The following is a 27,655-nucleotide window of genomic DNA, read 5'->3' as shown; positions in this document are numbered from 1 at the left end:
CCCTCAGTCATTCTGCTTCCAGTCTACCTCAGGACAACCTGACGGTGGTAGCAGTCTGTCCCCTTCCCTTAAGCCCATGCAGAAGTGTAAACATAGATTTCTTGCCCTTCCTGGCATCCTGCAGTAACAGGCACCAGGATAAAAAAAGGGATGACAGTGAAACCTTTAGAGTTATGGTTATGTGCTTTATTGCCAAATGGAAGATTTCAGTCTGCAAAGATCTATCAATCTTGCATATTACACACAGAGATACACACATCACATTTTGTTTGTTTTGTTAAAAAATAAAGAAAAAATGCCTGAGAAATATTCTTCTCTTGTTATAAACACATCAGTGCTCATTTTCCCTGTATTCTACTTTGGGTCATTTTGTGTAAAATCTTTAATTAAAGTTTTTCTTTGAAATTGTCATCATCAAACCAGAAGAAAGAAAGTAAAAAATGGAAGGACACAGCTGTGCATATATGAAGTGCTATTCAGTACCAAATGAATTGGAACAAAATAAGTATCGTGACTGTTATGCTCTTGGTTTTGGCTTTGTATTCTCAGTAGCACAGTCTAACTTGTCACTTTATATTGATTCCATCTGTTTACACTCTGCAGAGTGTTGGCTTCCTACAGTGAACATTTCCTATTTACCAGCTGGTAAAGATAGACCCAAACCAGATAGAAAAGAATTAGACTACTTTCAGACCCTCATAAACATAAAATCAAAAATTAATGGGGGAGGGGAGATGAGAGTAGGGGGGCGTGAGGAATACATATCAGCCTGATGCTTGCTCATATTGATAGCTCTTTATAACCCATTAGCAGTTTTTAGATACCTTGAAATTTGTGCTACAAGTATACAAAATAAATCAATTTCCAGTCCTCTTTACATTGCACTTTACATGAGCAGACATGTTGTAGACATGAATCAATCCCAGTACTTCAGTCATCTTTAAAGAGGGGTCTGAACAAAAGAAAAAGGAGGGATTGTGATAAATTAGCGGGTGTTTGTTCATTGTCTTTAAAAGGAATTCAGAGAATCTGCTGAGAAGATAAGGTTTTGCAATTTACGACCTTGTTAAGGGGGAAGACTAAGCAAGTAGATAGTGGGGAGGGGGTGTTGGATAAACATCCTTGGTAAAACAAAGACTCTGTGAAATACTGTTTCCCGCTTCACTACCCTCCCCCTTGAACACGAGCACAACGCATGATCATTGAAAGAAAAACAACGACCCCCAACAACGAACTGCGCAGCTTCAGAAGGTTCAACAAGTCCTGACAAGCTGAAACTTGGATGCTATAAAACGGCGACACTGAAAAGGGAAAGTTGCGTGCTGTGGTGGAGCGGAGACTCCCCAGCCGCCCAGCGCTGTTTTGCTTGTGCCTGCTTACTTAATTAATAAAATATTTCTGATAGACCAAGAAATTTGTATGGTCTCACTTATAACAAATTTGGTGCCGTGACTCGGATAAGGCGGATTGACTGGGAATCCCTCTAGGGGAGGCGCCCCGCCGATTTCGGCGGCCCCGGGAACGGGAAATCCCGCTCGAGCCCTTCACCGACGAACTCAAAATTAGGCACAAGCAAATAAAACCGGTAACCCCAAGCAATCTTTGTGCACGAAGACCGAACGAAGACCCACGGGGTGGGTAAGTATAGGCCGGTGATCCGTTCGGTTGGGGTTGGTGATCCCGGAGTGCGTCTGTGTGAGACGTCCAATTGCAGACGAAGTGAGTGCGGACCCCTCAGCAGTGCGGTTCCCACATCCTGCGAGGGACTGGGCCACGACCAGGGGGAAGCGGCTCTGTGTGTGTGTGAAGGCACTCCGGAAGATGGGACAGAAGAAGAGTAAGCCTTCTGGTCCCATGGGTGGGGTAATGCCTAGTGCTAGGTTGCCCCCTATTCCCCCAGATAGTCCACTGGGGTTAATGATTAAGAATTGGAGTGATTCCCCTTTTAGGCGGGGAAAGGATAAAGTAAAAATGATTCATTATTGTGTTGAAGTTTGGGGAGGTAGGCAAATTATTGGCCCGTATTTGGGTCGTTTGAAGACTGGGTTTGCCAAGCCTTAAACATTTATGTAAATGCAAAGGAACCTTTTTGTTTAGAGGAGAGCTAATATGCAAGCCTTTGGATTGGCTCAGAGAATCGAGTTAATCTGTACCCTCTGTACCCTTTAAAAGAAAAAGGAGGGGCAAAATTACAAATTGATAAAGAGATAAAGTACCTGGGTCACCAGTTAAGTAAGGGGACTAAGAAGTTAGACCCAGGCAGAATCAGTGGAATATTGGCTTTAGTGTCCCCACGAACTAAAAGGCAGGTACGGCAGCTGTTAGGGTTGACCGGATACTGTAGACAATGGATAGAAGATTATAGTGGAAAGGTTAAATTTTTATATAACAAGCTGAATAAGGATGGATTACTCAAATGGACAAAAGAAGATGAGGAACGACTGAACAAGTTAAAGGAGGAACTAGTACGCCCCCCCCCAGTGTTAAGCTTACCAGATTTAAGGAGGCTGTTTTTTTTTTTTTTTTTGTGAACAGCGCAGAAGGCACGGCATACGGAGTGCTGGCCCAAGAACGGGCAGGGAGTAAAAAAAAAACCTGTGGCCTATTTGTCTAAATTATTGGATCCGGTTAGCCGGGGTTGGCCAAACTGTTTGCAGGTAGTGGTAGCTGCTGCCTTGTTAGTGGAAGAAGCACAGAAGATCACTTTTGCGGGGGAAATCAAAGTAATATCTCTACACAATATATGCGGGGTACTGCAACAGGAGGCAGAGAAATGGATCACTGACGCCAGATTATTAAAATATGAAGGAATTTTGATTTCCTCTCCAAAATTAACATTAGGAACAACCTCCCTACAGAACCCTGCTCAATTTCTTTATGGGGAACCAAATGAGTCCTTAGGACATGATTGCCTCCGAAATATAGAAGAGCAAACGAAATTGAGACCTGATCTAGAGGAAGTGGAATTACCCATAGGTGAACAGATATATGTGGATGGTTCCTCGAGAGTATTCGAGGGAAAGCAAAAATCAGGATACGCGTTAGTAAACGGGAAAACATTTGAGATAGTGGAATCTGGACCTTTGAGTCCTAGCTGGTCTGCCCAAGCTTGCGAGCTATATGCCATATTGCGGGCCCTAAAATTGTTGAAAAATAAAAGCGGTACAATATATACAGATTCAAAATATGCTTATGGGGTAGTACATACATTTGGTAAAATATGGGAAGAAAGGGGGCTCATCAATTCACAAGGAAAGGGTTTAATACATCAGGAATTGATTACCCAGGTTTTACAAGCTATCAGAGAGCCCAAAGAAATTGCCGTAGTACATATAAAAGAGCATCAAAAAGGCCTCACTCCTCAGGTTAGGGGTAATAATCTAGGAGATCAGGATGCAAAAAGGGCAGCATTAATGAGTATAAGAATTATAAGAACGAGGGAAGATTGCCCAGACTGTGGGAAATACTTAATACTTATACTTAATATATAGTAATTAATATAATAATTAATAATATAATAATATATAATAATGCTTAATATAATACTTAATACTGTGGGAAAGACTTAAAGGAATTTCCATGTTATGATTGCTGGAGTGAATGGGGAGTTGATGGGATTGAATGCAATTGTTCTGAGGAAGAAAGCCCGCCTTATAAAAAACTGCTACAAGTGCGGGCCGAATAACTCCCTGTGGTCGAATGGACCCATTCCCCTCCCCTTACTCTTACTATTACAGAAGAAGACAAGATGACACAAATGGGGGTTCAAAAAAAAAAAAAAAAAGATAAAGGGAAATGGGTACTGCCTGATGGACGGGAAGTGTTACCAAAATCAGTAGCTATGAGGGTGCTACGGAGATTTCATGAACAGACGCACTGGGGTACTCAGGCATTGGTGGATCAATTTGCCACATATTATATGTGTATAGGGATTTATAATATAGCAAAGAGGATCGTAAATGATTGCATAACTTGTCGGAAGGTAAATGCTCAACACATGAGAAAAAGGGTCCCGGGAGGAGGACGAGAATTGGCACATCGACCTTTTGCAAAGATTCAATTAGATTTTACTGAACTTTCAAAAACGGGGCGATATAGATACTTATTAGTTATTGTAGACCACCTCACAAACTTTGTTGAAGCATTCCCTATGGCAAGGGCCACAGCTCAAACCGTGGTAAAGATATTATTAGAAAGCATCATACCCAGATACAGGGTAATAGAAGCAATTGACTCTGATCGAGGCCCACACTTTGTGTCAAAGGTATCCCAAGACACGATGAAGGCTCTGGGAATTAAATGGGAATATCACATTCCCTGGCATCCTCAGAGTTCGGGAAAGGTAGAACGAATGAATGGTGAAATTAAAAAGCAACTAACAAAGCTTATGATAGAGACTAAATCCTCCTGGGTGAAATGTTTACCGCTTGCACTATTGAATATCCGGACATAGCCCCGAGCCGATGTCGGAATCTCACCTTTTGAAAGGGTGTATGGTATGCCTTATGATTTAGAGATGCCATCTGATCACCCCCAGGTACAGGATATCCAATTAAAACCTTATTTAATACAGCTTATGAACCGACGGAGGGAGTTGCAAGCGAAAGGCTTGGTGGCTAGATATAGCAATCCATAGGATACAACCTGGAGATAGGGTTCTAATTAAGACATGGAAAGAAACGTCTTTAACACCACGGTGGGGAGGCCCCTATGTTGTTTTACTTATCACAGAGACGGCTATCCGGATGGCTGAGAAGGGGTGAACGCATGCCAGTCGCGTGAAAGGACCGATCCAGAAAAGCAAATGGGAAGCGGTCGCAGGCCCTGATGACTTAAAGCTCACGTTGAAACGAACTCAATAAGTATGGTCTAACTGTCTATGTATCGTAAAAAAAAAAAAAAAGGAGGAGAGGGGACCCTGTTTGATCAGAAAAAGGTCGCGGTTACCTGAGAAACTCCCCTGAAGAACACTGCTGCTGCTGAGAAGAACCTGCACCTTGTAGTTTGCTGCAACCAAACTGACAAGCGAGGCAGAGAGTGAAACGGTGGGGACTTACGTGGCCAGGTAAAGAACTCTGGAAAATGGGCCCTAGCCATTTTTTTTGCGATACATAGTAATGGGTACGATTGTTTACACTGTTCCTGGGTCTGCGCACCCTCACAAACCTTTTAAATGGAGCCTGATTAGATGGGAAGATCACCATGTTGTTCAGCAGATAACTACTGCTGGGGGACTGATAGGGGAGGCATCATCAATATAAAGAAGGAAGAGACTAAGAGTCCCCAACGGGTGGGACCAAATCAGAAACTGTCGGGGAGTGTTTTGAGGATTCAGCCTACAAGCTTTTAGAATGCTAACTCCTAATAGCCCTAAACCACTGGAGGTTGCTAATAAATCAGTAAACCCGGAGTACGGGATTAGAAATGAAGGGGTTACCGGGAATAACATATGGAGAATCATGAATGCTAGTTATCAGTTGTTGAATCAACCAAATACAGACGTGCCTAGACCTTGCTGGTTATGTCTTGATATAAGGCCCTCATATTACGACGCCATTGGGGGATCTGGGAGAAACCACCCGTTCAAACGAAACCGATCCCCCACAATGCAATTGGGGAAGGGATGTAGGAATAACGTTAACGGAAGTAACTGGGAATGGCAGGTGCGTAGGCACGGTCCCTGGTGAGAAGTTCCATCTATGCAATATTACAGAAAATGTTACACAATTAGACAAAGAAAAATGGTTAATACCAGCAGATAACACCAGATGGGTATGTTCGTCTCTGGGGGTAACTCCATGCTTAGCTTTGAAATTGTTCAACTCGTCTCATGATTTTTGTGTACAGGTAGTAATTATACCTAGGATTCTTTACCATTCTGAGGAGTATATGTACATCCAACATGCTATGGCAAAAAAAACAGTTAAGGAAGTGAGGAACACTGCAAAAAAAACACTTAAGGAAGAGAGAGCCTATTACGGCTGTTACTTTAGCCACTCTGATGATTCTGGGGGCTGCAGGAGCCAGAACTGTAATTACCTCTCTGGTAAAAGAAAGCCAAGAATTTACCTCTCTACGCATTGCTGTAGATGAGGATTTGGCCCGTATCAAGCAATCTATATCAGAAAAAAAACGATTAGAGGCAGCTCACCTTATGCTTGTGCGTGCGAAATATGAATCTCTTGAACAGGAGGAGGATGACGCAGAAACTTTAATATTGAGCAAACAAGTGCTTCAAAAATTCATCAATGAACAAAATATGTTAGAAAAAGAAAAAGGAGGGATTGTGATAAATTAGCGGGTGTTTGTTCATTGTCTTTAAAAGGAATTCAGAGAATCTGCTGAGAAGATAAGGTTTTGCAATTTACGACCTTGTTAAGGGGGAAGACTAAGCAAGTAGATAGTGGGGAGGGGGTGTTGGATAAACATCCTTGGTAAAACAAAGACTCTGTGAAATACTGTTTCCCGCTTCACTACCCTCCCCCTTGAACACGAGCACAACGCATGATCATTGAAAGAAAAACAACGACCCCCAACAACGAACTGCGCAGCTTCAGAAGGTTCAACAAGTCCTGACAAGCTGAAACTTGGATGCTATAAAACGGCGACACTGAAAAGGGGAAAGTTGCGTGCTGTGGTGGAGCGGAGACTCCCCAGCCGCCCAGCGCTGTTTTGCTTGTGCCTGCTTACTTAACTAATAAAATATTTCTGATAGACCAAGAAATTTGTATGGTCTCACTTATAACACTGCCTATAAAGGGGAAAAAATTACTATTCTTTTTTTAACTGAGAACATTGCTTTTTTTTTTTTTAAGTTCCTTCATGTATATACAAATTTAGAACCCAGTCACCAACATAAATGTATCCTTCCTTGACTGATGATGGGCATCTAAACAGAAGCAGAATAGGGTTTAGCTTGGGAATTACCTGTGTAATTTTACAGATGAATATTTAAAAGATCGTATGAACTCTTGGTGTATCTGAATAATTATCTGTGTATAACATGTACTTAAATATCTTCCAGCACTTAGGTAACTCAATGGTTCCTGAAATACATATGTAACAGTAACCTTGTCTTAAGTTAATGATGTTTTTTGTTATTGTACTCAAAATATATATATAATATTATATTTCACAAAGCTATTAAAATATAATAGAACCCTGTAAATTTAAGGCAGCAGACCTCTTATTAGGACATCAGAGGATATTTTCAACACATAAATTCTGTAATAAGATATTACATCTCTTTCTTTTGCGATAGGAAATACTTAACATGAAAACTTAAATGTTACTCTTCAGTTAGCTGCATATAGCCAAATGAATAAAAGCTATATTAATAACAACTATACCTAGTTATGATTGATAGGCCTTTCTACAGTGAGAAAAGATCATCTTGGATACAATCTGTTCTAACAGCCTTGCGATATGTTAATATTTTATTCAGACTAGAGTGACGATATATTCAGATGTCCTACTCAGTGGAAGGGAAGCAAATGGGTTGCAAATACTACTACTGCCCTGAGGTGTAATAACATCTCTGAAATCAGAAAGATTTTATTTCTCTCTCTCACATTACAGGCCAAGCCCATGCCAAGCACAGCAGGAGGTTGAATTTTTCTTGGATTTTACATCAGGTTATGGTTAATGTATTTCTCCCTCTATGAAGGGGTCTTATAGTAGCGGTAATAGACTGTCACACAATATTCTAGAAGGCGTGGAATATTTTCTGTGTGCTTGCAAATAGTAACTATTATTATGACTAGCAGAAAACGGACTCCACAATCAGTAAGATTGTAAAGTAGGTATGTTTATTTAGTGTTGGGCAGCACGAGAGGTAGTCCCACCAAAGTCATGTGCACGTGACGTGGCAACTTGCCATGGTTATATGCAGTAAAGAGTTGCATATGCATGAAGTTTGACAATGCACCTATATATATGCATAACCTGTCCCCGCTTCATATTAAAATAAGTTCAATAAGGCATTTCCATAAGCTCCTCCCATCTGCGCTTGCGCAGTGTCTCCTGGTGGTGCTCGCCGGGGGTTGTGGGGATGAAGGTTGGTGACTCTTCCTCGTCTCTGCTAGTTGACCTCCTGTCCTTGCAAAGACTCAGTTGCTCCTTGGCTCTTGTCCATCCGCAGGACCAGTTTCTGCCAGTTTCTTGAGAGAGGCTCCCACTCTTATCAAGAGACTAACCTTGATAAGCGGCCCAGGGCTTCTTCCTTTAATTAATTTGCACAATGTACAACAGTTAGCAAAGACACTAAGTAGCATCCACTAGTTTAATACTGTCAGCGCTCTATCTCTACTTGTTAAGATTCTCCTAACTCCTTTCTGAGTCAGACGTGATATGTGACATCAGGTTACAGGTTAACTTGAAAATGTCCAAATATAATAAGATCGTGACACTGATGGACAGGTTTTTGTGGCTCAGTTTGTGAAATAAATAAGTCTAGGTTTCCCATATTTACACCATCACATCTTCCCCAATGTAAAGAAGTATTTTGATGCTGTTCAACACTGTCTGAGATTTAAGTAGCCTGAGCTCTCAGGTGGATGAATAATTTTAAGAGTACAAAATGGTTAAAATACTATTCTTGTGATGTGACTGAATGTTTTATACCAGTCTTGCAAAGAGCTAAATGATTTCAGAAATTGTACTGGTATGGAGAATCTAGTTTCTTTTATAAAACAAGCATTGTTACTCAAGCCACAAGCATCTAGTAACAAAGAAATAAAAATCTCAGTAGGACTATGCCAGTCCTATGCCAGAGATTTGTTACGAGACTGCTGGAAAGAGAAGAGTACTTAGATTTTTGATGCTAAAAAGGGATTCATAGTAGAGATTAGAGAGAGGAGACAAAACACTTTTTACTTTAGCGTAATAATAATAAATAATAATATATAATATATAATATAAATATATAATATAAAATATATAATATAAAATATAATAATAATAAACAACCCAACACCTAAATTACAAGATCTTCATAATGCAACAACAGGGCAACATCCATTTATGCACATTACTAAACTGATAGCAATAAACCAAGAGCACCATCTACTTATTATCTGAAGTGAATTACTATACCAGCATGTGGTTTCTGCTGTTAAACATACTTTGTCCTTGAGCTCTCCAGCTGCCTTAATGTCATTGTCAGGCAACCTTGGCTGTTTGGTCTGAAAACACAAAAATAACATAAACCACAAGTGCATAACAGTACTGTTGAAGACCGCTGTAGGGACATGAATGGGAGAGCTTTTGCTTGGCATGCAAAGAACTACAAATGCAAGAAAGTGGATCAATCCTACCTTCATTCTAGCTGTGCCACACAGCTTTGCACTGCTCATAAAAAAAATCACTAATTTGGATCCCTGAGCAGAACAGAGATGTGGCAGCTGTCCCTTTTCCACCAGTGTAATGACTTAGTGTAGAATATTTTTTGTTCAAGGATATATCTGTGTGTATATGCTGCTGTATTTGGCCCTTGGGATGATACAGGAGTCCCAAGGTCAAGAAAGTTATAGTGCTAGTTCTCCCTTCTTTTCCCTCTCATCAAGTGTTACTCAGAACTATAAACATGCCTCCTCCCCTTCTCCCCGAGCACAATTGAAATCGATTTTTACCTATTTGTGACCAGTAAATTTGAATAACTGAAAAATCTTATTAAAAATAAAAAGATGTATTACCTTGCTTTACTTCCATTTCCTCATTCCATTGACTTGCAACAGGCCAGGTCATTTTCAGACTTAAATACCAGCCAAGTCTACTTTCTACAGCTTGCTCTACCTGTGTGAGACTGTCCAGTCTCTGCATATTTGTCTCTGCTTTCAGCCTTAAGTAACTGGTTCTGAAAAGCTTTGCACAATGTAATTCATATCTGGTTTTGTGGTATGGAGTCCTCAAAGCCAACTTTTGCCATATTTTCGGCCTCTGAATTCAGTGGAATTGCTCGAATTTTAAACAGGAAGAGACAGTATCTCATAATTCCTCCAACAAAACTTCTGGAAAACAGCACCTGTACTGCCCTCCGGTGGTGGAAGTACAGATATCTGTTTCTGATAGCTTTCACAATCCTACGGTTATGTTTACTTCTGTACACTGCACACAGTTTCAAAAAAGATCTCTAACAAAAGATCTCTAGCTGGCCAAAAAACAAACCTTAAACAATGATCCGTTCTACATTTTAGTGAGTTTAAAAGGAAATCAAGAGCAACATCTTATTCTCCCTGAATGTTGGAGGAAAATCCAACCCTTAGCATGTAAAAAGATTCACCATTTTATTATGTCCCATGTAATAAAGACAAGATTAACCTTTTATTCCAGAAAAGATCCCCCATATGTTATTTAATTAGTTTTCACTAATTAATTAGAATTTTTAAGCTCCTCTGTCTCTCTAGGAAAAGTCCCTCCTTTTTTCCTGCTTTTCTTTTGCTGCTCCTCTTCTTCCTCCTGCTTCCTTTCAAAGTCTTAATCCTATTTTTGTATCTCTGGTATTACACTCCTTCATTCCTTCTTTGTCTGAGAGTTTTCTTAGCTTTGCACTTGCTGGGAATGAAGTTGGACTGGAATTTACAAAACTTTTTTTGGAGGAAGAACAATTTTCTTGCAGATCCCTTTTCAAAATTACATTCTTTATATTTCAGTGAGGGGAGTAGCAAGGGGTGGTGGTGAAAAAATATTAGGGCTCGACTAAGAAAGCTGCTGTGAGAACACTTTTTTCAATTATTTTTATTATTTTTATGTAGAATGTGGATCTACATTTCGTTTTACTTCCTATGTATTAGCCTTCATTAAAAAAGTAGAATCCAAACTTAATCCCTGTTCACACATAGATGGCATCTTCCTTGTTTTATTGTAGAAAAATTACTTGCACTGGAAATGCTGACAAAATCAAGTTATTTACTCCTGAAGGTCTGAACTCTAAAACATCCTGACTTTCCCATTACTGGGTCTCTTATCTTGGCTTCTGTGTCTCACTTAAAGGCATTTCAAGTTGAGCGGCATGTTTTTGAATTCTCATCAAAGTGCACTGGCTATGATTTCTTTCATACACAATAATTTACAATGTTAATTTAGTTAACAGGCTGATTAGTGTTAAAGATTCATATTTTTTCCAGTAGCAGAGCAGTGGCTTAGCAGACCATTCCTTTCCCTTTGCCAATTAGTCAACATTCCTTTGGCAACTATGCCAATTACACATACAGGAAAAACATTTCTAGAAAAGAACTTATTGTATATGTCTACCTTACTAGATGCTCACATCAGCAGCTAGACCCTGCTTTGAGAGCTTGAAAACTCACAAGTGATTTGTGATTAGAAGTCAGGAGCAATTTCACTGCATAATATGTAACACCTACCTTTTTAGCACGCTGCTACTTTCTGCAACTTTAGTGACCAGGAAGTCAAGATAGGGCACAGTAACTTTGCCAATACTTCGAGTCTGTATTTCAAAATACATAGATCAATACATGCGTAAATGCAAGAGTAAGTTCTATAGTGATATCAGATATTTTTAAATACTTCATTTGCATTACTAATTTATTCTTTTCCTTAAGAAAATAAGTACCTTTTAATTGTGCTTTTGTTCTGTGTATTTTGCATGACTGCTTCTCAGCAAGTTGTCTACAATTAAGCAGAACTTGGTAACCCCCACAAACCCCTCTAGCTCTTATCTTTCATGTGCATATATGAGAGCATTTCATTCTTATCAGCACCTTCTCTTGATTCAAAATAATATTTAAAGTGTTTCAGGTGCATATGTCCCCCTAATGACTATTTAGGGACTATATAATCAAAGAATTTAACATCAAGCTTAGCTGAAACGTGCTTAGCCTTTTACAGACTGATTTGCTTAATGTGGGTGAGCTGAGCTATTAGGTTTGCATTTTAAGCTACAAAAACCAAAGCAGATAGACTGGGGGCGGGGAAGAGAAAAGTTTCCTACATTTTCAGGACAAAAATTTAGGTGTACAATAACACTGGTGCAGATGGTGCATGAGAGTCCTCCCTGTTTTTCAATGTGTCAGTTACATTACCATATAAATGCCCAACACTCCTTCAAGTCCTCTCTCTCACTATGGTTTATAAATTCACAAATATGAGAATTGTGCTGAGACCATCCTCCCGCCCCACCATCAAGACAAAAAGCAGCTGGTACGTCTCAGTGTTCACAGCCTAATCTATGCACACTCATAACTCTGCATGTTTATGACTAAGCTTTGAGTAATGTCCTTGTTTTTAATTGCAAAATCTGGTAGTAAGTGGCAACTCTTTCAACTAGAGTAACAAGCCACAGACAAAAATCCTCTTAGAACAAAATTTTAGAATTTAGTTCACATTACTTTTGCAAGTTCTCTATTACTTTCACTTCAACTACTCATATAAGATTTCAAACATATTTAACATCTTTTAAATAATATTTGTCTTGAATCTGCTCCCATTGAAATATGGGGAAATTTTGCACCTAAGAAATAGGAATTGTCTCTAAATTATTATAAACAGCAATGACTTAGCATACCTCTGCCAGCGCAGCATCAAAGTGAGCTCCTGTTAGACAGAAAAGAAAGATTTCAATCTCACTCCTAAATTCATGCTTTGTGACTGTCAGGGCCTGAGCAACATCAAGCATTTAAAATGCTTTTTTTCAGTTCATCTTCTTTTTCAGTTGTCCTTTGAAGTAAGATCTGACCAAAGTCCCAGGAGAATTATGTAGGATTTGGGACAGGAGTCACAGACATAGCTGTAAAATATATTAGGTAGTCACCATATTCTGCTAAGCCTGGCAAAGTCACATCTTTTTCTGAGAATTCAACACTATCAGTTTATTTGCAGACACATAAGCAAATCAGCTGCTGCTTGTCCACTTATTTGAAGGCAGTAAATAAACAAACACAACTGTAATGGCTTAATAAGAGATCTTTCATCCCTGAAAGTAGTATGTACTGTCTTCTGTTTTTGTTTTTTTTTGTTTGTTTTCCAACAGAATAAAAAATGTTTCTGGACATTACTATTATAAAATCATCATATTCTAAAGAAAATCATCAGATTCCAAGGTCTGTCTTTCTGCAACTACAACCAAAATAGTAAGCGTTTGAAACTTAGTTTTCAAATTTAATAAAGTACACCACATATGTCTGTCCTGCCACCTCAGACAGGATCTCTTTGCCCTGTATTTCACTTGCTTACTGAGATTTCGGTACAGGTATCATATACTATTGGGTTTAGCATTTGTTTTTCATATGTGGAGCATACAGTCGACATGTATATTAGTGCACATCAGCTTCGTTCCTTCAAAAAACAGGCTGAGCAACAGGAAGAGTAGATGTACCTGACAGTGCAGCGCAGCTTACAGAGATACCTTGTGTTACACTTCCCACTCTTGGTGGGCCTGAGTGAGAACTACATAAGGCCCAGAAGGTTTTGCGTGTTTCTTTTGGATTCACGAGTGAAGTTCAGCCACAGCTATGAGCATTTAATTACCTACCACTTGAATCAATGGAGATTCTGTGCACAAATCTGAACCTAGAGGCCAGTTCATATGCATTTATTTTTTTTCCAACGTTTAATCTAGGATCTGCTGTTAAACAAAACGTAACTGCCTTCAAAAGAAGACTTGTTTACAAGAAGCAAGATGGCAAAATACAGTTTCTTGTTATTTAGTTTTGCTGCAGTTTTATGGGAGACTTTTTTTTTTTTTTTAGTGCTCATCCCTTTCTTGCACAGAAAGGATACAATCATGGATGTCTCGTACATTTCATTTTGACTCCAAGCCTTTTTGACAAAATAAGGTATTCAAATGCACAGCTGGATGAAGCTTTGGTGAATTCAATAGAGCTGTCACAGCTTACCTCTGCTATGAGTAACCCTAAATCTTTAGCTACATGGCAAGGAGAGGAAGAAAAGTGACATGAGCATTGATGGAGGAAGCGTTAAATGATAATAATTAAAAATTACTTGCAAGAGGAATGTCCACTTTGCGATTAACAGCAAATTCATACTTGATTGGCACAAACTATAAATATCAGTACTCCAGAAAATGAATTTTCTATGGTAAGTGTACATCATTAAAAATGACTTCCCAAACAGCAAGACATGTATCAAGTTTGGTAATATGATTTAAGTGGCAAAAATGAACTTGCAGTGATTTAAGAATATAAAGGAGACAATAGTACACAGAACCAATGGACTTCAGAGAAGGGAATAAAATTAAGACCCTACTTCCCTACAAACACGTGGAACAAGCGCGGGGTGAGAAGAGACATGGCTTCCTCTTCCACCCTCTTTCCACCAGTACAACAAAAAGCAATCTCGATCTAATATCTACAGGAGCCAGCAAATATGGTATATTTGTCTGGGATGACTTCTCTCAAAGTGCTGAAGGAAGTGTGTCCCAAATGCCCAATGGCACAAGTGTTCCTTGGCTATTGCAGCTTGCTACACTAAAATGCACCACTGACTCTGATGCAAATGTGGCAGAAAGTACTGAGTGGCCAAGGCTACATATGAGTACACAGATCTTGTCCTCTAAATCAAAATCCTTCTATTGCTCAGAGTCCCAGCATTATGAAAATTTAGATTTCAGTACAAACCTGCAGCTGATTTAATTGAGTGCTGCTTGCTGCCATGAAACAGTACCCTGTTTTGCATAGACTGAGGTCCTGAGGTAAATGTGATTCCTTGACAGGAAGAGCGTAAGTTAAAGTCTTCTGCATTTGTCACTCTGGCCATGACTGGGTTTAAAACAGAATAGTCAGAATGAAACAGAATCATCAGAATATAGGACATGAAAGGAAGCAGTGTGGATGGCAGCAGCAGTGATAGGAAAACAGAGATATATACGTACATTACATGCATATATTTATATTCTTGACACAAGACCTAACTCACTGCTGTTTTGACTGTATCCAGTACAACTGCAGAGGTTTTGTACTCCTTTCATCTCGTTGCTAGTAGACAGCAAGATCTATCTCGTACACTACCACATACAAATATGCAGTTTAGTCTACAACTCCAGTGTCCTTCAGTAACTTCTTTACAAAATAACAGAGAATTTTTTCAGTAAAAGTCTTTTTAGCCATCATCTTGAAGTATATGCATAAAAGCATTCTCAAAGTTTTAAAAAGCAAACAAAACCCAATAACCTTTTAGTTAAAGCCTGCTACTCTATTAAACAGTTCAGTTACTTAGATGTTTATACTCTTATGCTTTTGCATGTCAAAAATCCATGTACCAGACACCAGAAGTCGAAAGAATAAGAGAATGTAAAGAAGCGGAAAGCAGAGACGACAAAGACAAAAGGCCGAAAGAAGGCAAGGAGTGCCTGAGAAGGTTAAAAAAAGAGAGGAAAAAACGGTAAAGAGGAGGACAAGGGAAGGCCAAAGAAAATGAAAGACCGCAGAAGGCCAGAGAATATAAAAGGAGACGCAGTGAATGAAGAGAATGACACAAATTTGGAACCACCAGGTGGCCCGGAGGACAACCCCCGGTGCCAGACTTTGGAACCCCTCCTAGGGGCCCCGGAGGACAATCCCGGTGACAATATTTGGGATCCCAGAAGACTTAGAGCACAGACCGGGTGAAACAATTCGGGAGACCCCTAGGTGCCCCGGACGACAACGCCCGGTGACAGACTTTGGAAACGCTCCTAGGTGCCCCGGAGGACAACCCCCGATGACAGACTGGAACACCACCAGGTGCCCTGGAGGACATCCTTCGGTACAGTATTTGCGATCCCAGATGCCCCAGTGCAAATTTTAGGAGACATAGTTTGGGACCCCGACCCCCAAGGTGTCCGGGACGATAACCCCCGGTGTCAGACATTGGAAACCCTCCTAGGTGCCCCGGACGATAACCCCCGGTGTCAGACTTTGGAACCCCTCCTAGGTGCCCCGGAGGGTAACCCCCGTGAGAGACTTTGGAACCACTCCTAGGTGCCCGGGAGGACATCCTTCGCTGACAGACTGGAACACCACCAGGTGCCCCAGAGGACATCCTTCGGTACAGTATTTGCGATCCCAGATGCCCCAATGCACATTTCAGGAGACATAATTTGGGACCCCGACCCCCCCTGGTGCCCCGGACGATAAACCCCTGTGTCAGACTTTGGAACCCCTCCTAGGTGCCCCGGAGGTCAACTCCCGTGACAAACTTTGGGACTCGCCAGGTGCCCAGGAGGGCATCCTTCGGTGACAGTATTTGCGATTCCAAGGTACCCCAGTGCACATTTCAGGAGACATAATTTGGGTCCCCGACCCCCCTGGTGCCCCGGACGATAACCCCCGGTGTCAGACTGGAACACCACCAGGTGCCCCGGAGGACATCCTTCGGTACAGTATTTGCGATCCCAGATGCCCCAATGCACATTTCAGGAGACATAATTTGGTACCCCGACCCTCCCAAGGTGCCCCGGACGATAAACCCCGGTGTCACACTTTGGAACCCCCTCCTAGGTGCCCCGGAGGACATCCTTCGCTGACAGACTGGAACACCACCAGGTGCCCCGGAGGAGATCCTTCGGTACAGTATTTGGGATCCCAGATGCCCCAGTGCACATTTTAGGAGACATAATTTGGGACTCCGACCCCCCCTGGTGCCCCGGACGATAAACCCCTGTGTCAGACTTTGGAACCCCTCCTAGGTGCCCCGGAGTACATCCTTCGCTGACAGACTGGAACACCACCAGGTGCCCCGGAGGACATCCTTCGGTACAGTATTTGGGATCCCAGATGCCCCAGTGCACATTTCAGGAGACATAGTTTGGGACCCCGACCCCCAAGGTGCCCAGGACGATAACCCCCGGTGTCACACTTTGGAACCCCTCCTAGCTGCCCCGGAGGGTAACCCCCCATGAGAGACTTTGGAACCACTCCTAGGTGCCCCGGAGGTTAACTCCCGTGACAAACTTTGGGACTCGCCAGGTGCCCAGGAGGGCATCCTTCGGTGACAGTATTTGCGATTCCAAGGTACCCCAGTGCACATTTCAGGAGACATAATTTGGGTCCCCGACCCCCCTGGTGCCCCGGACGATAACCCCCGGTGTCAGACTGGAACACCACCAGGTGCCCCGGTGGACATCCTTCGGTACAGTATTTGGGATCCCAGATGCCCCAATGCACATTTCAGGAGACATAATTTGGTACCCCGACCCCCCCAAGGTGCCCCGGAAGATAACCCCCGGTGTCACACTTTGGAACCCCCTCCTAGGTGCCCCGGAGGACATCCTTCGCTGACAGACTGGAACACCACCAGGTGCCCCGGAGGACATCCTTCGGTACAGTATTTGGGATCCCAGATGCCCCAATGCACATTTCAGGAGACATAGTTTGGGACCCCGACCCCCAAGGTGCCCGGGACGATAACCCCCGGTGTCAGACTTTGAAACCCATCCTGGGTGCCCCGGAGGGTAACTCCCGTGAAAAACTTTGGGACTCGCCAGGTGCCCAGGAGGGCATCCTTCGGTGACAGTATTTGCGATTCCAAGGTACCCCAGTGCACATTTCAGGAGACATAATTTGGTACCCCGACCCCCCCAAGGTGCCCCGGACGATAAACCCCGGTGTCACACTTTGGAACCCCCTCCTAGGTGCCCCGGAGGACATCCTTCGCTGACAGACTGGAACACCACCAGGTGCCCCGGAGGACATCCTTCGGTACAGTATTTGGGATCCCAGATGCCCCAGTGCACATTTTAGGAGACACAATTTGGGACTCCGACCCCCCAAGGTGCCCCGGACGATAACTCCCCCAGTATCAGTCTTTGAAACCCCTCCTGGGTGCCCCGGAGAGCGACTCCCGGTGACAGATCTTGGAACCCCCCCCCAGGTGCCCCGGAGGACATCCTTCGGTACAGTATTTGCGATCCCAGATGCCCCAGTGCACATTTCAGGCGACATAATATGGGACCCCGATCCCCAAAGTGCCCGGGACGATAACCCCCGGTGACAGACTTTGGAACACAACCAGGTGCCACGGAGGACATCCTTCGGGACAGTATTTCGGATCCCAGATGCCCCAGTGCACATTTCAGGAGACATAATTTGGGTCCCCGACCCCCAAGGTGCCCCGGACGATAACCCCCGGTGTCAGACTTTGGATCCCCTCCTAGGGGCCCTGGAGGACAATCCCGGTGACAATATTTGGGATCCCAGATGACTTAGAGCACAGACCGGGTGACACAATTCGGGAGACCCCTAGGTGCCCCGGACGACAACGCCCGGTGACAGACTTTGGAACCCCTCCTAGGTGCCCCGGACGATAACCCCCATGAGAGTCTTTGGAACCCCTCCTAGGTGTCCCGGAGGACAACCCCCGATGACAGACTGGAACACCACCAGGTGCCCCGGAGGACATCCTTCGGTACAGTATTTGCGATCCCAGATGCCCCAGTGCACATTTCAGGAGACATAGTTTGGGACCCCGACCCCCAAGGTGCCCGGGACGATAACCCCCGGTGTCACACTTTGGAACCCCTCCTAGGTGCCCCGGAGGGTAACCCCCCGTGAGAGACTTTGGGACCACTCCTAGGTGCCCCGGAAGTTAACTCCCGTGACAAACTTTGGGACTCGCCAGGTGCCCAGGAGGGCATCCTTCGGTGACAGTATTTGCGATTCCAAGGTACCTCAGTGCACATTTCAGGAGACATAATTTGGGTCCCCGACCCCCCTGGTGCCCCGGACGATAACCCCCGGTGTCACACTTTTGGAACCCCCTCCTAGGTGCCCCGGAGGACATCCTTCGCTGACAGACTGGAACACCTCCAGGTGCCCCGGAGGACATCCTTCGGTACAGTATTTGGAATCCCAGGTGCCCCAGTGCACATTTTAGGAGACATAATTTGGGTCCCCGAACCCCCTGGTGCCCCGGACGGTAACCCCCGGTGTGAGACTGGAACACCACCAGGTGCCCCGGAGGACATCCTTCGGTACATTATTTGCGATCCCAGATGCCCCAGTGCACATTTCAGGAGACATAGTTTGGGACCCCGACCCGCAAGGTGCCCGGGACGATAACCCCCGGTGTCAGACTTTGGAACCCCTCCTAGGTTCCCCGGAGGGTAACTCCCGTGAGAGACTTTGGGACCACTCCTAGGTGCCCTGGAGGTTAACTCCCGTGACAAACTTTGGGACTCGCCAGGTGCCCAGGAGGGCATCCTTCGGTGACAGTATTTGCGATTCCAAGGTACCCCAGTGCACATTTCAGGAGACATAATTTGGGTCCCCGACCCCGCCAAGGTGCCCCGGACGATAACCCCCGGTGTCAGACTGGAACACCACCAGGTGCCCCGGAGGACATCCTTCGGTACAGTATTTGGGATCCCAGATGCCCCAATGCACATTTCAGGAGACATAATTTGGTACCCCGACCCCCCCAAGGTGCCCCGGAAGATAACCCCCGGTGTCACACTTTGGAACCCCCTCCTAGGTGCCCCGGAGGACATCCTTCGCTGACAGACTGGAACACCACCAGGTGCCCCGGAAGGCCAACCTTCGGTACAGTATTTGGGATCCCAGATGCCCCAGTGCACATTTCAGGAGACATAGTTTGGGACCCCGACCCCCCCAAGGTGCCCCGGACGATAAACCCCGGTATCACACTTTGGAACCCCCTCCTAGGTGCCCCGGAGGACATCCTTCGCTGACAGACTGGAACACCACCAGGTGCCCCGGAGGACATCCTTCGGTACAGTATTTGCGATCCCAGGTGCCCCAATGCACATTTCAGGAGACATAATTTGGTACCCCGACCCCCCCAAGGTGCCCCAGACGATAAACCCCGGTGTCAGACTTTGGAACCCCCTCCTAGGTGCCCCGGAGGACATCCTTCGCTGACAGACTGGAACACCACCAGGTGCCCCGGAGGAGATCCTTCGGTACAGTATTTGGGATCCCAGATGCCCCATTGCACATTTTAGGAGACATAATTTGGGACTCCGACTCCCCAAGGTGCCCCGGACGATAAACCCCGGTGTCACACTTTGGAACCCCCTCCTAGGTGCCCCGGAGTACATCCTTCGCTGACAGACTGGAACACCACCAGGTGCCCCGGAGGACATCCTTCGGGACAGTATTTGGGATCCCAGATGCCCCAGTGCACATTTCAGGCGACATAGTTTGGGACCCCGACCCCCAAGGTGCCCGGGACGATAACCCCCGGTGTCAGACTTTGGAACCCCTCCTAGGTGCCCCGGAGGGTAACTCCCGTGAAAAACTTTGGGACTCGCCAGGTGCCCAGGAGGGCATCCTTCGGTGACAGTATTTGCGATTCCAAGGTACCCCAGTGCACATTTCAGGAGACATAATTTGGTACCCCGACCCCCCCAAGGTGCCCCGGACGATAAACCCCGGTGTCACACTTTGGAACCCCCTCCTAGGTGCCCCGGAGGACATCCTTCGCTGACAGACTGGAACACCACCAGGTGCCCCGGAGGACATCCTTCGGTACAGTATTTGGGATCCCAGATGCCCCAGTGCACATTTTAGGAGACACAATTTGGGACTCCGACCCCCCAAGGTGCCCCGGACGATAACTCCCCCAGTATCAGTCTTTGAAACCCCTCCTGGGTGCCCCGGAGAGCGACTCCCGGTGACAGATCTTGGAACCCCCCCCAGGTGCCCCGGAGGACATCCTTCGGTACAGTATTTGCGATCCCAGATGCCCCAGTGCACATTTCAGGCGACATAATATGGGACCCCAATCCCCAAAGTGCCCGGGACGATAACCCCCGGTGACAGACTTTGGAACACAACCAGGTGCCCCGGAGGGTAACCCCCCGTGAGAGACTTTGGAACCACTCCTAGGTGCCCCGGAGGTTAACTCCCGTGACAAACTTTGGGACTCGCCAGGTGCCCAGGAGGGCATCCTTCGGTACAATATTTGGGATCCCAGATGCCCCAGTGCATATTTCAGGAGACATAATTTGGGACTCCGACCCCCAAGGTGCCCCGGACGATAACTCCCCCAGTATCAGTCTTTGAAACCCCTCCTGGGTTAGAACTACAATTTTGCCCAGCGCAAGGCCCCTGTGACACACTGAAATGCTCTTTAGCTCTTTTAGCTTCTCTAACATTTTTGCTAGAGGACTTAGCAGGACAGGAGGAAATCCAAGTGTATTTCCACTTTGCCTTGTAATGGCTGCTCTGTTTTTTTTTATTTCTACAGAGAATTCACCGATGTACAAAGTAAGAAACAATGTACATAGCATGCTGAGTTTTCCAGAGACTCCAGAAGTCACAGCATTCCCATTGCTAATATTTTCCTTCTACACTGTGTTAACTGAATGGGAGAAGCAAGGTGCAATTTATTAACTGGTGCATGACAGAATGAGAAACAAATATATTATACTCTGTCATCCATTTTGGGAAGAAAGGACACTTCTAACTTCTAATTAAATGTGCCAAAAGGAAAACATGGCCTCAGATTTCTAAATCACTTCCTTTGAAGTGTCAAACTGGGCTAACTATGCAAGCAGAATCACCCTGTGGTCTGCTGCATGGGACAGACTGTACTTGATTGTACATATGGTTTAATGACTGTTAAACAGGTGAACCACAGAACACCTGAGGGTGGAAGGGACCTCTGGAGATCACCTGGCCCAACCCCCTGCTCCAGCAGGGCCACCCAGAAAGGGCTGCCCAGGACCATGTCCTGGTGGCTTCTGAAGATCTCCAAGGAGAAGACTCCACAACCGCTCTGGGTAAGCTGTGCCAGTGCTCCCCCATCTGCACAGTACAGAGGGGTTGCTGATGTTCACAGGGAACCTCCTCTCTGCCAGTTTGTGCCCACTGCCTCTTCTCCTGGCACTGGGCACCACTGAAAAGAGTCTCGCTCTGTCCTCTTTGCAACCTTCTTTCAGGTATTTGTACACGTTGAGATTTCCCTGAGTCTTCTCCCTTCTAGGCTGTACAGGCCTCGCTCTTATAAGCATTTCTTCATAGGAGAGATGCTTCAGTTCCTCAGTCACCTTTGTGGCTCTGTGTTGGACTCTTTTCACTCTGCCGTTTTCTGTCTTGTACAGTGGGGCCCGTAACTAGCCACAGTAGATGCCAGAACTGGACACAGTAGCATGTAAAATATGTCTGAAACAGGCAAAGACAGATTCCTCATGTCTGAATGTGCCACAGAGCAACAGCTCTCAAAACTTGGCGCTTTGGAACATTGTCAGTTCTCAGAACTTCTGACAGGAGCTCACATAACAGAGCTTACAATTGCAAATTGTCTTTGAGCTGTGTGGTTGCACAGAGCAGATGCAGACTACTTAACGTTGTCTAGCAGGTCACCAGTGAGCCAAGCTTATGGAACTGTTGAATGTGCCATGCTGTACTCTCTCTGATTGTTAGCTTCCTGGTTAGCTTTTCTGTTTATACTTACAGTACAGTTTGCCTCAGATTTCCTGGTGTGGAAAATCATAATAGCTTTTCATAAGACAGAGTAATTTGTCTAATGAACTGGTGTCTGGTACATGGATTTTTGACATGCAAAAGCATAAGAGTATAAACATCTAAGTAACTGAACTGTTTAATAGAGTAGCAGGCTTTAACTAAAAGGTTATTGGGTTTTGTTTGCTTTTTAAAACTTTGAGAATGCTTTTATGCATATACTTCAAGATGATGGCTAAAAAGACTTACTGAAAAAATTCTCTGTTATTTTGTAAAGAAGTTACTGAAGGACACTGGAGTTGTAGACTAAACTGCATATTTGTAAGTGGTAGTGTACGAGATAGATCTTGCTGACTACTAGCAACGAGATGAAAGGAGTACAAAACCTCTGCAGTTGTACTGGATACAGTCAAAACAGCAGTGAGTTAGGTCTTGTGTCAAGAATATAAATATATGCATGTAATGTACGTATATATCTCTGTTTTCCTATCACTGCTGCTGCCATCCACACTGCTTCCTTTCATGTCCTATATTCTGATGATTCTGTTTCATTCTGACTATTCTGTTTTAAACCCAGTCATGGCCAGAGTGACAAATGCAGAAGACTTTAACTTACGCTCTTCCTGTCAAGGAATCACATTTACCTCAGGACCTCAGTCTATGCAAAACAGGGCACTGTTTCATGGCAGCAAGCAGCACTCAATTAAATCAGCTGCATATGTTCCTCCTCCAGATTGGTAGCTGGTGGCTATCATTCAGCTACATTCGGCATTGGTATGTACATACACTTGGGTGTTAAAAACATGGCCTTAGAACCCAAGAGCTTTGCCTTTAGGGGCTGGCAGTGGTTTTCTCATGCAGCAAAGGAGACAGACTGTGCCTAGGAATGGGAGTAGGATTCACTGCTGTCTTTTGAAACTTCAGAAGCCTTTTGGGCAGGTGGTAAGGATGTATTGCTCTTATGCCCTCAGGATTAAACAACTTCAGTGGATTTTTGATGCCAATGAAGTTTTCTGACTCACATTCACAGGAACGGTGGGAAAATTCTGTCTTCCTCTGCAGAACTTCCACTGCAGATGTCTACTCTCTCTAGTCGTGTCTTCTTGTGGCTTAGCACATTTTGTAGGTTGTGGTTTTCTGTATGACACAGACTAGGACTCCTCAGCATGGAGCTGCTGAGAGCTGTAAAATAGAAGTCTACAAAATCCCAAGTGAACAGTGGATGGAAGAGTGACTGTATCATCCGTTGCAATGCAAGAACAAAGGAACATCACACTGCACTATCTGTTGGCAGCCTCTAAGACAAAAGGAGTCCTTTTTCACACAGCGGGTATTTAGATGAAGAACTTATGGCCATAGGATGGTGTCAATACCAGCACAGGGGAAGAAAAAAAATTAAGTACTATTAAACACAAAGATACTCACATAGTCCTGTGCTCTCAGTTATATTCTTGCACAAGCATTTCTACTATTCCCCCTCTACTCTGCCCTGGTCAGGCCTCACCTGGAGTACCGCGTCCAGTTCTGGGCTCCCCAGTACAAAAAAGACAGGGATCTTCTGGAAAGAGTCCAGCAGAGAGCCACTAAGATGATACAGGACCTGGAGCGTCTTCCCTACAAGTAAAGGCTGAGAGACCTGGGTCTGTTCAGCCTGGAGAAAAGAAGACTGAGAGGGGATCTTATTAATGTTTACAAATATCTCAAGTGTGGGAGACAGAGGGATTTGGCCAACCTCTTTTCAGTGGTTTGTGGGGACAGTACAAAGGGTAATGGCCACAAAATGGAGCACAGGAAGTTCCGCACCAACATACGAAAGAACTTCATGGGGAGGGTGACTGAGCACTGGAACAGGCTGTCCCAGGGAGGTTGTGGAGTCTCCTTCTCTGGAGATATTCAAGGCCCATCTGGATGCCTACCTGGGCAGCCTGCTCTAAGGAACCTGCTTTGGCAGGGGGGATTGGATCCGATGATCTCTCAAGGCCCCTTCCAACCCCTACAATTCTGTGATTCTGTGTGATTCTGTGATTTGTTATAGGCTGCTGTCAGAAACAGCTCACTAGGTCAGACAGTGGTTTGATTTCATGCCATCTATCTGCAGTTTTATCTTAAATTAGGAGGTATGGGTAGTGAATAAGAGCTGTGTCTGAAGACTACAAGGCTTGAATTGGAGGTCTCCAAAATGAGCAAACCATAATGCATGGAACACATCTTTTATTCAGTAATCAAGCAAGCACAGAAGTATAATGTGTAGTGCTTAATATTCATACAGTACTGAAAATATAAAAATAGAAATAAAATTTCACTGAAAGCATTTTCACTCACAAATATACAAGGAAAAGTGCTGTCAAGCCACATCATGCTACACCACTTGCCAGTTAAACTGACAGTTTGTTTCCCAACAGAACTGAAACACCAAAAATCTGCTAGCCTTTCCTCATGACTTTTGGTGAGACTGAATATTTGACTAGCAAAAATGGGCCTTCGGCCGCTGAGAACCTAAAAGGCAGTGATGTCATTATGTAACAGAATAAAATAATTCTGGAAAGTTTTACAGTAATTTTTACAGTAATAGGAGCCTGCTTCAGGCTGTTTGTGTACCTGTCATCGAAAATAAAAAAAGAAATCAGCTTTCCTCCTGATCATAATCCAGACCAACGAGCCATAGCTAACAATTACTGAAACTATTCTGCATGAATATTTCTACAATACTCCCACCTGGTGGTGTATTTTTAAACTCTCTTCCCTCATTGCTGCCATTTCCTCTGCCTGCTTACATTGTCACAAGTACCCACTTTATCTTAGGTCTGAGGGAGTCCAGTACCACAGAGAACAGTGCTGAATGCCCTTAACTTTTGGTGGAACAGGAGGAGATCCAGTACCTTATCTTCTCTGACTGTATCTAATAGGTGAAATTCAGATCTGCACAGTAAACCAACATGCGTTAGAGGCTGATTCCTGAAAAAAGACCACTGCACCAGATGCCTTGGTCCCCATTTTGAGGGACTAAGCTAGAGCTGCAGGCTGAAAGCTTCTGTTTGCTGACCTTCTGCATGGAGCTGAACTTCTTCCATCAAGAAGACTGCTGTGTGCAGTCATCCATGAAAGCATGCATGAGCTTGGGGATTAGTGACAATCACAGCTATATTTCATAACTAGGCCTGTCTTGCAGAGTGTGCCAGTACACAGATTATAGATTATAGAGATAAGAGTGTGCAGAAGTTAATGTGAATCCGACTTTGATCATTTATTTTGGAATGGGATTTTTTTATACTTGATTTACCAGCTATAAAAATAAATGTCATGATTAACCCCTGAGATCATTCTAGAATACAGTTTTGGCCTGTTACTTGTTCCCCTCTGAAATAATTTATTTGGTTTATGGACATTTATTTAGGTCCTCGTGAAAAGCTTTATAAAACATTAAATATGCAAGATGGGCCTGAAAAGGTGTACATTCTAGTTGCACATGATACATACCTTATACATATATACTACAATTCCTTAACAGCTGAATGTTCTAGTGTTGTCTAGGAAGTTCGTGCATGTGGACAAGTAATTAAAATACCAGAAAGTGAACAGCTCTTTAGGATCAAAGATAATATCTGGTTTACACTTAAATTGTTTAAGGTTTTCTTAGATTGTTTACTTCAATTGTTTTTCTTTCTTTAAATCTTGTTACACATAACAGCTACAGTAGTTTGTCCAGTAGGTAATAAATGAACGCATAAAGCACTTCTAGCTACATTTGGATCATATGCATGCATTTTATAAATAAAAATCAAATGTGAGGTCACATTTTCCCATCTTCTGTTTATAAACTAAATCAAATTTCTCATTCATAGAAACAGTGAAGATGTCTTTCCATAGCCCAACTCGACCTGAAACACACAGAGGTAACAGTCAGACAGTGGAGAGAACACCAAATTTTTACAGTCTAATTGTGCAGGGCACCAAGAATACTTTGTGAGAAGCTGTTCAGTCTTAACTTTCACTGAAACCCCAATGAGAGCTGATACTATTCATTATCTTCCCCAATCACCCCTGCCATAACCTTTGTGAAGACTTAAAAAAAAAAAAAAGTGCCCTATGCCTTGTCATCTGCACTGGAAGAGAAAAGAAAAATTCAGATTTGAGATACTGCTCCAGCCTTAACTAACTATAAATACAGATTTTGTTTTGGATATTAACTTATAAGTTGATTTCTGGTGTCAGTTCTAAGTATGGATGCTTAATAATGCCATCAGCTAACAACAACACATTTCAAAGTGACCGTGCCTTCACCATATACTCATTGGAAAACAATTCAAAAGGTGCATGAAATACAGAACATTAAGCTGATTATTGAATTTTGATCACTGAGATAAAATACTAGAAATCAGCTATGCTAAAATTTCATGTTTAAAGGTAAGTTCAACAGCTGAATTTAAGTTTCTTAGAATGGAAAGAAATGATTTGTAAAATACGAGTGAATGCACAGATTGTATCTATTTACAAGATATTGACAAGAACATGTGCCATGTAACCAGTTTATGACATTTAAGTTTTAATTTTGTACATGAGGAAGGGGAATCTTTTGGTGGATACAGTATGGACACTGAACACTTTTACCTTGTATGTAGTATTCTTCTACTTTACTGAATCCAACTAGTAATACAACCTGATGACACTGCTGAAGTCACCAGTCAAAGGCTACAGTCCCCTTAGCAACTGTTACTCTGCAACAAATTTTAACTTGTATTCTTGTTGGGTTACTTATTGATGAATAAGCCCCATGGAGTAACCAGACTGAGATAAACAATTCTCTTCTCATTTATACTGGGTATAAATAAAGACAAAATCCAGGCTTGTTCAGCTGGAATAAATTAAAGGAAAACTGAGACTATGCTACCACGGTTTAATCATAACAGCAAGAACAAAACTACATGCAGGGAACTTAATTAAGCATCTGATGCATAAGAAGAACAGCTATTTAATTAACATTGCTTTTATGCGGCAACTCTATCATTGAATCCAAAGACAAAACTGTCTGAAACTTCTATAAATTAGACATTAACATGATGATATAGTATGTGTGACAAGGGCCATCTAATGAAATCAGGATTTTCCTATAACTCCTGAAGGTATGACAGTGTTACGGTTTGCTTCAGGATCAAAAGGGTCAAGAGAACCTGAAACTGACTAAAAATGCATCATTTTGTTTTTGACAAGTTTGTCCTGTATCAAACAGACCATTAAGAAATGTCTTGCAATCAGAAACATCTGATAGTTTTATTCTT

At 43.4% G+C, this 27,655-nt stretch overlaps 1 protein-coding gene and 2 long non-coding RNA genes across 4 annotated transcripts in view; 2 read left to right on the top strand and 1 right to left on the bottom strand.

The window, feature by feature from the left end:
* The first annotated feature begins 1,496 nt into the window (after nt 1-1,496).
* Nucleotides 1,497-4,935, top strand: LOC308198605. The gene is made up of 2 exons (XR_013954045.1): nt 1,497-1,638; nt 4,732-4,935. It is a non-coding gene; the product is annotated as an uncharacterized lncRNA (long non-coding RNA).
* An 8,055-nt stretch (nt 4,936-12,990) lies between these two features.
* On the top strand, nt 12,991-25,697 carry LOC308198602. The gene is made up of 2 exons (XR_013954044.1): nt 12,991-20,182; nt 20,754-25,697. It is a non-coding gene; the product is annotated as an uncharacterized lncRNA (long non-coding RNA).
* SULT4A1 (sulfotransferase family 4A member 1) overlaps nt 24,574-27,655 on the bottom strand; it is a 32,972-nt gene continuing 29,890 nt past the window's right edge. For both annotated transcript variants that reach the window (XR_013953968.1, XM_080601032.1), the window contains one exon: nt 24,574-26,257. Coding sequence is in view for 1 of the 2 variants with exons in the window: in XM_080601032.1 (XP_080457158.1) it covers nt 26,145-26,257 (113 nt within the window). In the remaining variant the exon portion in view is untranslated. The remainder of the gene's footprint in view (nt 26,258-27,655) is intronic.

Source organism: Anser brachyrhynchus (assembly GCF_964034855.1).
Source record: "Anser brachyrhynchus genome assembly, chromosome: 1".
Classification (NCBI taxonomy): domain Eukaryota; kingdom Metazoa; phylum Chordata; class Aves; order Anseriformes; family Anatidae; genus Anser; species Anser brachyrhynchus.
Note: the sequence above shows the minus strand (reverse complement) of the source record. Positions and strands in the feature narration are given on the sequence as shown.